The sequence below is a fragment of the Buteo buteo genome, chromosome 9 (genome assembly GCF_964188355.1).
Source record: "Buteo buteo chromosome 9, bButBut1.hap1.1, whole genome shotgun sequence".
In the NCBI taxonomy this organism is placed as follows: Eukaryota; Metazoa; Chordata; class Aves; order Accipitriformes; family Accipitridae; genus Buteo; species Buteo buteo.
Genome location: NC_134179.1, coordinates 45,725,704 through 45,740,091, shown reverse-complemented (window position 1 = coordinate 45,740,091; position 14,388 = coordinate 45,725,704). Strand labels below are relative to the sequence as shown.

Genomic DNA, 14,388 nt, shown 5'->3' with positions numbered 1-14,388 from the left:
TTGCCATGTTGCTCTTCCCAGACTGTGATTTCTCCCCGGCAGCTGCCACCACTGTACAAACCCTTGTACAAAATACAGTTCTGCGGACGTGCCACCCACTGCTCGCTCCTCCTAGCTCAGGATTTCACCGAAACAGCATGAACCAAATCCTCCCTGAAGTGAGACGATTTCTTATCAAAACTAAAATCCTGTGAATTTGGCATCTGAGTTTTCACTTTCTACTGCCATTGGCACTGGCATTTCCCTCTTGCCACCACATAAGGAAATCACGACCTGAAGCACTTGTGAAAATATTTATACTGGGTTGGGTTTTGTTGTTGTTGTTGTTGTTGTTGTTGTTTTCCCCAGAGGAAAGAGAAATGTTTGCCTGAGAACACAGGGCAAAACTGGTAGTCTATCCAGTTTGTACAAAAACTCAGGCAAAAGTTTTTCATGAGCACTGTATTTGATGTCAGATAAAAACTTAAGAGAAGGTGGAATAATAAACTGTCATTACATGCAGATACTGCTTGTGCTGAAGAACAGAGAAATGGAGAAGTGCCTGGTAAACACCAGCAGACCAGACATCTTTGTAGTTTCCAGATCTCTCCATAAGGTGTCAGCTGTTCTTAACTGGCAGATCCAAACAAAATGCCGACCTGCCAGTCTCCTGCTCCCAAGCGCCTGGTCTGGTACAGTCCTCTCTTATTCTTGCTCCAGCCTACCCAAGGAGGGTAAATAGTGCATTATCACAATATGTGAGACTGAGATCTGATACTCTGCTTAAAGTGGGACTTACATTTTACTAAGATGCCAGGAGATGCAGATAAGTTTGGCTAATACTATCTGTGGCTAAATGGAAGCTGCTGTTCGACTATACAACAAAAATACAATAATACATAGTTAAAATAATGTTATATAAAAATGTCATGATGCATACTATACAGTAATTTCAGTACTGTCCAGGGCCACCTGCACTGGACAGTCCTCTAACACACAGGAAGATGCAATTACTGCACTGCAGTGGCATGGGGAAGCATTCCCTCCTGCCGCTGCCAGTCCCTGTGCCCACGGTGCCAAATGAAACAGACACATTTTGTGTTTCACTACATGGGATATTTAGAGATGCGGGGAGAGATGGACATCATAGGCCCTGCGCCACAGTCTGCAGCCCGCTCTCTAGAGGGCACTCAGCTCTCACTGAGACTGCCGAAGGGTCCCCAGGGAGAGGCATGAGGCCAACCCAGCTCTGATTGCTTGGCTAATTTTCTTCTAACAGAAATACTCAGCTAAACAGATGAAGTAGTGTCTGCGGTATGTGCTGGGGAGATCCTGCTAGCTGAAAACACAGAACAAGCTATCAGCCCTGACATCTTGCTCCAGCTCGCTCACCTGTATTCAATGGTCACATTCGTAGTGAGGTTGACATGACCTGATTTTGTATGTGTGACTATTGCAGGAGACGACGCAGGTTTCCTCCCTGCCTCTTTGAAGACCCCAGCTGCGTTCTCCTGTGTGTAAGTGCACAGAATGGATGCCAGGCTGAAACTCGCTGCACCAATTTGCTAATACCTGTTTATGTTTCGCGAATGGCACTGGAATGTTTTGCATCATGTCATTAGGCAGGAGCACCGTGAAGCCCAGGCTCTCCACAGGGGTTGTAATTGTGTTATGATGGCAGAGATGCAGTTTAGACCCTTTGCTGGCAAAGGTTTTACCAATGAGGTAGCATTAACTGAGACCCCAAAGAGTCAGGTGTGCAAGGGGCTGTTTAGACCCAAAATGGAGGAGTTCCCAACCAAAGGGTTTGTCCTCTAAAAGTCTCTTACAGCTCTGACTCACCTAATTACTGTTCCTATCATAATCACCATCATTCCATTGGGTGGTGGATCTTTTGAAGGTGCCCTTTAATGTTTCATCAGTATTAGTCTCTGCAATAACAATGAGTAACAGATCAAGTATAATGTATGCAAGAATTATTTTTTTTTTTCCTAAAGGAGAGATGTTTGCTGGATTGGATACTACTGACTACCCTTACATGGAGGGCAGCAGATCACCTCCCAGTGCTGCAGTCCAGATTTAACTGACAGGTGGGTGAATGTGCTATGTTAGGACCATCAGACACAACGAGGATATGTTCCAGGGCTATTCCCTGTGACCACACATCTCGGGGTGTGGGCGGATGCCAAGACTTAGACCCTGTCTTGCAGAAGAGTGCAGGAGAGGTGGGGACTTACCTTCTCGCTTCAAAGCAGATATTTTAAAAACCTTCACTTAAAAAAAGCCTAAGTATATTTTGGCATGCAGGGAATGACCACATGCAGATGGTTTTCATAGAATTTCACTGAGCTCTAAAAACACACTGCTTTATTTTATTAGATGTGGCCATAAATATATATAGGAAGAAAGAAGCAGAATGAACAATATGTACTGTGTACTGTTCCACTAAGTAAAGCTAAATATCTTTGAAGATGCTCCTGCTGGGCACCAGGGTTCATGACAGTTGTACAAACTGCTGTGGGAACAAACCAAAGTCCACTGGTTGAGTGTCCTGTCCCACTGCTAGGAGAAGAGTAGGGCAGATTTTTTTGACAGAACTATTTCTAATTACAAAAATGCATTTAGAGAAAACTTTTCATTGGAAATAGTTGGAACTGACAACATTTTCAACGCCAAATATTTCTGGATGGAACTGCTGCCAGGCACCAACAGCTGAGTTAGCGGGGGAAAAAAATTCCAAAGCATATTGTGCCCTCATTACAGAGTAAATAATTGGGAATCATTAGGTGGGAATTACTTTTTGTTTAGAACTCTCAGTTAATCCACTATTAAAATAATAAACTTGACTGAGCCCTAATACATTTCAACTAATCTGAATCATATTTTCTCAGATTATTCTGTTTTCAAACATCTAGCTTTTTATCGGGATAAGAAAAAATAAATTGTCATTTAAATTTTAGTGGAGAGGAGAGCAGTTTCATGCTAAGTGTTAGGCAGTTGGACCTCAATGGAAGGAAGAGCAGTGTACATCCTCAGAACAAGAAGAGTGTTCTCCCTCCAGCACAGCCATACTTCAGGGACTGGGTTTTTTCTTTACTATGGAGAAATATTGTTCTATGGGATTATCTGGTGTTAAGAAAATTGCTTGATGATTATATAATGGAAGGTAGTTTATAATGTATAATTATGAGAATGAGTCATATTCCCCAGATAGATCTTCCACAGTTTTTCTCTGTGTGGCAACATAAGCAAATTGAATTTTCCTGACAAGACCTGACCAAAAGTAGGAAGGATGGAAGAGGATTCAACACATTGAAGCACTGAAAAGGGTGGGTAACAGGCCGGTCGTACCCCCACAAATGTGCTCAGCAGCCTCAGCAGTTTCTCCCAAACACATCAGTCCAAAGGAAGTTGTAAATGCAGAGCTCAGAAAAGTTGCAGCCAAGGGAGCTGATGTGTGCTTAGCCCACACACCCATCACTGTGCCATCACCCCAGCCCACCACGGAGGCCATTTCAGCCTCACCCTTTACTGCTGCCACACACACCCCAACGGAAAAAAGACTTCATTCTCTCCCAGCCTCTGTGTTCAGCCAACGCACATCTGTGTTGCACATGATAATTCTGCCATTTAAGTGCACTGTGTGAATTCATGCCCACACTGGGTGAGCCTTTCAGGCTTAAATAGTCCACCATCCTCTTCTGGGCAGGAGCTCGTAACAGTTTAATCACAGGAAAAGGGAAGAGGCTTCATTGCAAACAACTATGGTGCCATCCACCCCCAAGGCATCTTCCTCCTCCTCCAACCCCTCCTATCTTGGCTGTGACCTGAAGCATGTCAGTCAATGTGCAAGGGCAGGTTTTCCTGAATACCAGTGACTGTATGCTGTCTCCATTAGTTATGCTCACTGCAAAAAAAAATCTGTTTCAAAACAAGTCCCATGTTTTATATCTCACCTTGCTGTTCAATTCACACTTTTTTTTATACCAGTGTGAGAGGCACAGGTGATCGCAGCTTCTCTGGAGCAGCCTTTCAGAGGTCTCTCAAGCAGAAAAGAATCCAAAACGCCTCTTTAATACTCATACCCAACACACCTGAGACTCTACTTGAATACCTGAGGGCAGCCAGGGCCGAGGATGCACAACACAGGGTCTATAAGAGACACTCACTGGTGATAAATGAAGACTTCTGCCTTGTCACACTGTTCAGACACTCCTTAAGCACAGCCATAGCTGCCTCTCAGCCCCTGCTTGCTGCACTAACTGAAGTTTACTCAGCTTTCCTCATCTGCCCATGATTGAGAACTGTCCTCAGTGTGGACAGAAAATATGTCAGTGCCTGTTTCCATCATTGGTAAGCACACTGAGGTGGGCAAATAGAGGACAGTGAATTCAGATGCTCAGCTGGTTATGAGCACCGCATCATGGAGTGATGCCAGGCAGTTTTGAGTCTGAGCAATGCCAGAGGAAGCCTTCACAGCTCTTTGTGCTGTACTCGCTGCACTGCAGGGTGTGATAGCAAAGGGCACACCAACTTAGGGAGGACATGCCTAGTTGTGTTTGTGGAGCAGCAGCTTGATGCTGCAATAAACAGCACCAGCCCAAGATTTCATAATGTTTCACTGTCCCATTTCACAGGTATTACTGGGGTTCCTTGCAGCTCCTCCAGGTTTATTGAAATCTCCCTTATACCAAGGTTTTCCCAGCCCTCCAGGTTCTCTTCTGCAGTATTATCTCTAGATTTTGCTGGAAGCATTATCTAAGATCATCTAGTTAGCTCAGTATGCTTGCAAATGCCTGGACAATCCTATGAGCCATAACTGCAGAGAAAACTACCATCTCGTAAAACAGCTTCCATCTTACAGCAACTTTGAACTAAAACATTCCTTTCAGGTAGCATTTGTTCCATAACATTTATTTCTGATCTTGGCCAGTCATTTCCAGATACACTGAATCCACCAGGCTTCTTCAGTTTTAAGGAGCTAATCTTCACTCTTGAGGTATGTTGCCTGCACAAATTCTAGGGAAAAAAATGGCATTAAATCTTCCTTTCATGCATTAGACATGAAGCTGTGAAGTATGTTGCACACAAGCATCCTCACTGATATTCAAACTATCCAAATGTTCTTTTTGTGAACAGAAGATATGAAGCTTAGTCCACCTGAAAGGAATGACTCATACAAAAGATGTTATAAACATCTTTCCAGAAAAAAAAACACCCAAACCTTACCCTTCTGCAGAATTATACAGAACAACATAGAAACATATCCACATCCGTATAATGTGGGTGTCAGCAACTGGAAGCCAACAGTTAAACAGAATGTAACCCAATAGTTTCACGAGCCAAAGTTGCTGTTAGTATAGAAGAGAATTTTGTGCACTTCAAGAGAAAAGGATTTCTCACTGGAACAAGCTAAAATTATGACTTAGACTCCACTAAGTTTTATAGAGAACCATTTAATTTTCTACAAGCCAGAGAAGGCCTTGCTTCCTCGGACATTTCAGAAATGAAGTCTAGCAGAAGATGAAACTTTCTTTAGGTGTGTCCTACTGTGTGGATGAGGGTGTATGGGAGGGGCATTTACAAAAAGATGTTTCCACAAACACTTGCTATAAGCCATAACAAACAAACCTCTAAATTAGCAACAACCAACATCACAAAGGCTGAGTGAGAAAAGAATAATATACCAAATCAATACAGGAAGTTGGATATCACACAACTAGTTCAGCCTACAAAGGACAGCTAACAGACTGCATTTTGCGAAAGATCACGTGCCTGGGAAGGAGGACAGAGATGAGAGGCAGTCAGGAAAGAATTTTCAGATGTTTGAGGCTCAGGTTGCTGTAAGAGCTCAGAAGATGGATGCACAGCTGAACTATCCACTGCTATGTATTTGAAAAAGATACAATCTTAAAAGAAGAAGATGCAAGATAGCAAATATTTCCTACTTTTGGTCATGCTGTGTCCATGAATGGAAAACAAAACCGAAGGGAAAATGATATTTTTATGTACAGCTTTCTGACTTAATCCCAAAAACAGGAACTTAACCTTTCTCCTCTAAGTAAGTATGTTTGTATTTATACTGCGGAAGGAAAGCATCCTGACTGAAATTTTGAAATCCCTTCAGGAGTAAGAACATTACCTCTTATATTCACAGACATGTCAAGAGACACTAGCCCAGAGCCAGGATACTTCCCCAGGTCTCTCGACCATCCTATAACTGCATTTGGTCCGAGCACATGAAGAGTTATTCCCTGCTACAACCTGTCACACTTCCTTTCCTTACAGTCTTACACAAAGCTATTTTCCAGTTGTTGTCATGGAATTTTTCAGAATTAAATTGTTATTTATAAAATATAATTGCAGATGTATGTTTGGAATAAATTGCTGACATGAGTGATATTTGCCAATGTTCCCTAAGTTTTCATAAGAAATTACAAAGATGTCAGTGGTTCAGTGTACCTACAAAATACATCCTGCAATATGTTTTCAGAAGGCATAAAGTAATAAAGGACTAAAAATAAGGAGCATACAGCATAAGATAACCATAAACCAGAACCTACTAAAGTATCACTTAAGTATAAAAAAATCAGCTGCGATTCCTTGACAAATACCTGAAAGGGGAAAAGCATGAGGAATGACTATATTAAAAGAGAGATAGTAACATTCATTACTGTTCCATTATGACAGTTTATTGTTGTGCTGAAAGAGGTGCAAACAGGATGAGATGAGTGGGATGAGTTCAATTCAGATGACTGTAAGTCAGTGGACTAGATCACAGAAAAGATCTACCTAATTCAGAGCCACCCAATAGAAATTACATGTTTTGTATTAATAAACAAATGGTCATGAACACTTTGAGTATGGGTTAAGCTTCCTGACACTGTCAAACATCTCCCTGTGGCAAATTACCCTTGGCAGAAAAACTACGGCTTGCAAATGCACATGGAAAGAAGGTACTCCCTTTGACGGTGACACCCACTGTCTCAGGTATAAATGCAGACCAGGGAGGGTGGAAGTTGGAGCTATGATTCCAGAACAACTGTAAGACCAGCTTTGAGTTTTAACCCGAGTCATTCGCTGCTACCACTATGAGCTGTGGTTCCAAGACCTCTAAAAGCTGCCTGCAAGGCAACAGTGGTGGCAGTGCTAGCAGTGGTGGTGGTGGAGGGGGCAGCAAGTATTCCTCTGCCTCCTCAAGAAGAATCACTTCTACGACAAGTGGTGGTGGCAGGATTTCTGGCAGCAGTTGTGGCGGAGGAAGTTCCAGGAGCAGCTATGGTGGGGGAGCTAGCGGTGGTAGTTATGGAAAGATCAGGCGCAGTAGTTATGGAGGAGGAATGAGTGGTGGTAGTTGTAGAGGAGGAAAGAGTGGTGGTTATTATGGAGGGGGAATGAGCGGTGGTGGTTATGGAGGGGGAATGGGCTGTGGCAGCATGGGAGTAGGCTTTGGATCACGTGGGAGTGGGTTTGGTGGTGGTTATGGAGGAAGCTTTGGTGGAGGTAGTGGTTTCAGTGGTGGCAGCTTTGGCAGTGGTGGCAGCTTTGGCAGTGGTGGCCTTCATGGAGGGAATGTGGGAATTCTCTCCAATGATGAAAAGCTGACCATGCAGAGCCTTAATGAACGCCTGGCTTCCTACCTGGCTACGGTCAGAAATTTGGAAATGGAAAATGCTCAGCTTGAACAATTAATCAGGGAGTGGTACCAGAAGCAAGGTCCTACTGGTACAAAGGACTACAGCCACTATTATGGAAAAATTGAAGACCTTCAAAATCAGGTAGGATGTTCTTTGTCAGAGAAGTTTAAGCATTGACAGACTTTTTGTGATTGAGTAAAATGTTTGAGGCATGGATACTTCTAAACTCAATAAGTGCCTCTCTGAAAGTGTCTCTTGCGCTTGAAATTCTGCCTTCTGTGCATGCATCCAATTATCTGCAACTAGAGGTGGAAAAAAATGCACACCCCCTATAGCACACCCCACAGACCATTCGCTGGCAGTGACTGCACACTCTCAGAACGCCTCTAGTGGATTTTAGAGCATAGGAAAAAATGGTAACAATTACTCTCTTGGATGTGCACTGTCTGACATTTGAGTACAGCCCTTGGCCTGCGGGCATGGAAAGTGAGACAGAGCTACAGAGGTGACATCAAGCCTCTTGACAGGACTCTTGTACTCACAAAACAGTTTTTGCCATTCTGATGCTACTTCATACAGGTACCTCTTTGTTTTGCACTGTAGATGACCTTTCCAGGCCTCTGTATATAAGAAATGCTGTTCACCTCAGACACCTGGGAATTGTAACAAGATCGCATTCGTATTTCTGTCCCTTGTGCAAACCTGAGAGATTCACAGGGAAAATTTTCCTCAGCATATCATCTTCTCTTCTAGCTTGTGACTGCAGCTGTGGAAACCAACAGGGTACTTTTGGACCTGGATAACACAAGGATGACTGCAGAAGACTTCAGGATAAAGTAAATATATACTCCTCTTTTCCAGGCACTGACTTCCTTTCTCCTACTTTTCTCAACTTACTTTCATAAATTCATTCCATAAACAAGTATCAATCCACAGAGACTAGGGTTCCTCCTGGTTCCATGGCAGCACAACTGAAATAATTTGTAAGACTTCAAAATTCTTCATTATTTCTGTAATGATCTTCAATGGGAATACTCCCTATGGCTGTGGATTCAAACCTTAAAAAAGCTTTATTTTTAAGGAAAGAAAAATTATGATTATCTCTCACTGAAATTCAGATGAAACAGATAGATGAAACCTGCACAAAGTCTACAGTAAGAAGAGACAATGAAAAAACCCACAGAATACATTTTAATATTAAACTTTAAGTACTGGCTGCTGATTTCATAATTCTGCTCATTGAGAGATGCTATGTGCTACAAAGTATAGATGTAAAACCAGACACTGAGATACTGGAATACATGAACTTTTTCATAAATTAAGTCAGTAGGAGAAGGACCGAGAATCTAAGACCAGGGCTGACCTTTCTGCACTGTCCTTGGCACAGGTATGAGACAGAGTATGGTCTCCGGCAGAATGTGGAGGCTGACATTAATAGCTTGCGACCCTTGTTGGATAATCTGACTCTGAGCAGGTCTGACCTGGAAATGCAATTTGAGTCTCTAAAGGAGGAGATGATTGACCTCAAGAAGAACCATGAGGAGGTAAGAGTCAGTTCCTTGAAATGCACCCTGCAGAGGAAAACAAGAACACTTACTGTATTGGAAATGTGGGGAGGTTTTGCAGGTAACATCCTCTGCACTGAGCAGTCTTCCCTGCTCTCCTAATGTGCAGCAGCTTGGCTAGGGGCCTCCTGAGACAGGCTGACTGCCAGGCCCAGGCTGCTCCAGGGCATTTCTGAGCACAGTCCCTCTCAACAAGAAATGACCGGGAAGTCAAGGTAAAATAATTGCAACAAGAAAAAAAAACCCACATACATATATATGTTCTTAAAGGATCCAGGATGGTTTATGACATCAGAGCAAATTAACTGACTTCAAAACTCTTTTGCAAGTTATTTTACCATTTTTGTTTATTTGCCTTGGGCCTGGTTTTTTTCTGCAGGAAATGAAATCACTGCAAACACAGTCCAGTGGTGATGTGAATGTGGAGGTGAATGCTGCTCCAGGAGAGGATCTACTGAAAAAACTGAATGATATGAGACAAGAATATGAAAATATTATTCAGAAAAACCGTGAAGAGGTTGAAAGGTGGTATGAAAGCAAGGTAAATGGTTAGAATTTGAATGTTTATATTACAAAAGAAAAACAATACCAACTTTTGGCAAGAACTTCCTGTAGATGAATGACACTTGGAATCACAACATCCATTGCTTTTCAGATAAAATGGTAGAATACCTTTGATTAAAATAAAGGAAATCACAAGTGGGCTTGAACTGCACTGGCAGAGCCATATAATCAAGTTTAAACAGCCCCCATATTACACTTGGCACTGCTTCAACTTGTCATATTGCCAGATGCTTCCATGATAAACTACCACAATGACATTGTAAGTTAAACTCAAAAACTCCAAAGCTGTATATTAATTTTTCAGATGGAGGAAGTGAGTCAACAAGTCCAGTCAAGTGGCCGGGAAGTGGAATCAAGCAACCAACAGATCTCTGAGCTGAGACGTGAATATCAAAGCCTGGAAATTGAGCTGCAGTCACAAATCAGCATGGTAGGTAATGATTGCTTCTGATCCTCTGATATGCCAAGAACACGTGAGTTGCTGGAATGACAGGAGATCAACTATAGCTAGCACTCTGTACAATGAAGATGCTCAGTGTATCTGACACCATGTAACACTTTTCTCATCTGGGGCATAAGAATGATCTAATACTGCCACATTCCCATAAACACTGTATTTTTTCTTTCATTCTCAGGTACAGTCTTTGCAATCCAACTTGGAAGACACAGAACGTCGCTATAACATGCAGCTGCAGCAGATCCAGGGTATGATCGGCCCCTTGGAGGAGGAGCTGGCCAGCATCCGCTGTGAGATGGAGAGTCAGAATGAAGAGTACAAGATGCTCCTGGGCATCAAGACTCGCCTGGAACAGGAGATTGCTCAGTACCGGGCACTGCTTGAGGAAGGGCAGCATGATATTAGGTACGTACATCCAAATTAATTAACATGCCACCTTTGCAAACAGGTGAAGATGAAAGTAGCAATATTTGTATTAGGAACTAGTGCAACTAATTCATCATCAACACATTTAGTACAATCACAGGAATTCATATGGAATCTAAAACTTGGCTGGCAGTGTACAAAGCTGTATTATTCTATACTTATTATGAACTGGACAAAAATGTTTACAAAAGTATTCAGAACTATAATTTGCCATTTCTTCTCCTAAGTACAATCAGGAAGTACAGTTATATAAGAAAATGAAAGGTAAGCAAGAAAATAACTTTTTCATAAATACTCAAGGTACATATTTTGAAAGACTTCTAAAGGCATCCATTGTCTTTCTTTTTCTTCTTCTGTGCAGATCAGTTCATTTGTCCTTAATTCGGATAGTTTAAGAACAGTTCTCTAGAACATGTTTCACACAATAGTACTTTCTCAGGCATAGAAGGAGCTCAGAGGGAGTCAGAAAGTGACCTTGATACAGCCAATAGGATGCCAGACATTGGTCATGTTGCTATAAATCTTACACATACATGTCCTTTCCTCCTTACAGCACCTCACAGGGAGGAGCTGGTGGTGGATCTGCAGGAGGAGGAGGAGGTCATGGAGGAACTAGCTGGTCTACTGGAAGAGGAAGTAGTGGAGGAGAAAGTAGCTGGTCCTCAGGTGGAGGAAGCAGTGGAGGAAGAATTGGAGGATCCTATGGAGGAACTTCCTCTTCCAGAGGTGGAGGAGAAGGGAGCAGAGGAACAACAGGAGGTGGAGCCTGTGGTAAAACTTCAGGTGGAGGAGGTGCCAGTGGTGGAGGAGGAGGGGGAAAATCCTGCCTCTCCCACTCTTCATCTTCCCAGTCCCAGTCTGGCAACTCTTGTGAAAGCCAAGGTAAAAATTGGAATAAAAGAGTACATAGCAGGAAAGGATATGACAACTTCCTTCCTCATTTGGAAATCTGGGGATATTTTTGCTACTTTTTCCCAATCGTGTTCTAAGTCCACTCTGACATTTGTTCTCATACAGTAACATATCAACATGGTAGTATTTTCACAAGTGACTCAAATGAAGAGGATGTTATTAGGAGTTCTATCAGAGGATATATAGAAAGAGGAAATGAAGGGGGGAAAGGAAAAATAATCCCCAATCCAAAGCATGCAGGGAACTAGAGAAGTCAGTAGTTTTGGAATGAAGCCAAATGTTAGAAATGTAACTGGTATTAAGGGAGAAAAATGGTTAAAGCAGGGTAAAATAGTTGGAACACTCAAGACATATAAAATATAAGGGGTATTAGCTGTAAAATCCTGAAGTAGCAAAAGATGGGGAGTGACCAAAAGGTCTTCTCCATGTCTGATTTCACGGCTGTGGTTCCAGGAGGTCCTGAAAACATGAAGCTCTGCCTGGAAGGGAATAAAACACTGGAGAGAGGAGCAACAATGGAGGAAGTGTCTGAAGCCATAAAAACAATGAGACTGGGTAAGGCTCCAGGTCCTGACAGCATCTCAGACAAATGCCTGAAAATGTTGAAAATTAACAGGAAGTTATAATTTTTAGAAAGGTTCTCTTCTACTTCTGATTTTTTAAAAAAAGATGGAAAATGATCCTGCTTTGAGGCTTCCATTTATTCCTTCTTATCAAGGAAGTAACAGGGATATTAATCTTAGTTAAGATGTAGTCTGTCTCAAAAATGTGCTGTTTTCTGTCACAGACTGGCAGTTGGTCATGGAAGTATTGGCTACAGGCCAAAAGGCCTGAAGCCGTCAATATAGAAAGTGAGAATACTACACAGACTCTCTTGATGCTGAAAACAAAGGCAGTGAAGTCAGAAAGTTTTTGTACAATGAGTAAGATTTTTTTGGTAATATTTGGTGTAGATGAGATCTAGTTTTTAAAAATTAATAGGCTTTGCACACTCCTTCGTAAAAATTTACTCCTTTGATCAAACATCCTATCTGACTTGCAACAGTCCTATGTATACTAATGCTTCGTAGGCAAGATTAAAATATATTACGTGCCATCCATCTTTAACTTATAAAAATTTGTTGTAAAGATCCATACACACATGAATACAGATTCTAAGTTCATCTGTATTTGTTTTATACTGCTACAGTCACTCTAAATTTAAAGAGAGATTTACACTTATACAGTTGAGAATAGAAGCAGGTCCATGTATTTAATATGATAAAGCTGCAAACACATATGCTTGTACAAATATTAAGTCTGACACTGTTCTAACCTTTCCAGAATGCTGAGAAAAAAATCTAGTCCACTGAGAACTGCACAGTCTAAAATTATGAAGTAACAAAAAGATTTAAAATGCTGAATGAGATAACATTTCTTCAAAGAAATTCTTGCTTCCCTTCATCTTTCAACAGGGAGTTTTAGAAAGTCTGAGGACTGATTGGAAAAACCAGCATCTTCCACTGCAGGACCTTACCAGTGGGCCTTTGGACCAAGCAAGACTATACCAAGCATGTCAAATCACGCCTCTGCAAAGAGCAAGAGCAAACACTTGTTCAAGTTACTCAATACTGCTCACTCCAGGGGCTCATCAGAACTCTCTGGATGGCCTACCTGCTTCTTCTATCTTAATTTCTGTGCCTAATCACTGTTACCTGAGTTAAACTACCGTGATTGGTATTCCTGTGAAAAGAAAAAAACACACACACCACCTGCCCCCCCCAAATGCTAATAAATCTTTGCTTCTCTCTGATGCAACCAGAAAGCCATGTCTGGGAGAAATTTCCTTTGGCAGACATTTTTGTTTGAATCAATTAAAAATATCAAGCCCTACCTGTGGAATACACAATAACATGTCAGATTATGCATAAGACCCAAAACTTTGCAGCAACATATTCACCATTTAAGACTAATGCGGCAAAACTTTGAAGAATACACTACCCCACTCTGTAGTGCAGAGTACAACGCTCTGGTGGTGTAGAGTGTACAACGCTCTGGTGGTCCCTGCAATAGGAAAACAGTCAAAAACCTGACTCATTTCTGCTATTAACTTCTATCAGGGAAAAAGAGGGTGGGTTTAAGGAACTGACTATTCCCTAGAAAGCTTCTTAAAAAAAATATTCCTAAGGAATCACTAAAATGCATTAAGAAACTTTTTAATCAAGGAATTTAAAGATGGAAATTTTCAGCTCCCAGTGCCAAAACACCCCTGAGTTCAGAACTTAAATCATGTACAATTAATTATCCAAAATGAACACATTTTGAATGCTACCTGCTTGGGTACACATTGGCTAACAAGTGGATAGAAGTTCAGTAATAGGATAACCCTACTTTGTGACAGTAGTTATCTGTACTGTAAAATAAATTCATAAAGCTGGAGTATGAACCAAATTGCATGCATATGATCTTAGAGAAGGCTATTTTTACTGATCATAACCATGCCTTGCCATCTGGTAGCTGTAAAATACCTGGCCTCTTCTATGTATTTCCACTTCAGGGCATTTCTAATGTCTAAGTATGGACAGGAATACGTTTTGCAAAGAAGACTGGCAAATTATTCATATTTAGGATGTGATTTTACAAAACCCAGTGGTAGGTTGAGAGAAAAAAAAAGATATTCAAGAAAAAAGATTCCCAAAACAAGTTTAAGGTTTGCCTACAGATCACACAGTAGAGGGACTGCTTACAGTGGTAAGGGTGCAAATGCCCTAAAAGATAGAGATCAAATTTTTTCTCTTTGTTTTAATTATAGCCATGTTTCCCTCCTTTATGCCCTGGGTGGGTGCTAATTGGCCAGAGGGCTCCCTCT

The 14,388-nt window shown here is 41.6% G+C and overlaps 1 protein-coding gene across 1 annotated transcript; it reads left to right on the top strand.

Moving 5' to 3' along the window:
- The first annotated feature begins 7,005 nt into the window (after window positions 1–7,005).
- On the top strand, window positions 7,006–13,484 carry LOC142034773 (keratin, type I cytoskeletal 19-like). The gene is made up of 9 exons (XM_075036542.1): window positions 7,006–7,757; window positions 8,370–8,452; window positions 9,004–9,160; window positions 9,561–9,722; window positions 10,050–10,175; window positions 10,381–10,607; window positions 11,182–11,510; window positions 11,994–12,095; window positions 12,995–13,484. The coding sequence occupies exons 1-9, from the start codon at window positions 7,071–7,073 to the stop codon at window positions 13,018–13,020; spliced, it is 1,899 nt and encodes a 632-aa protein (XP_074892643.1). The 5' UTR covers window positions 7,006–7,070; the 3' UTR covers window positions 13,021–13,484.
- Window positions 13,485–14,388: the final 904 nt, after the last annotated feature.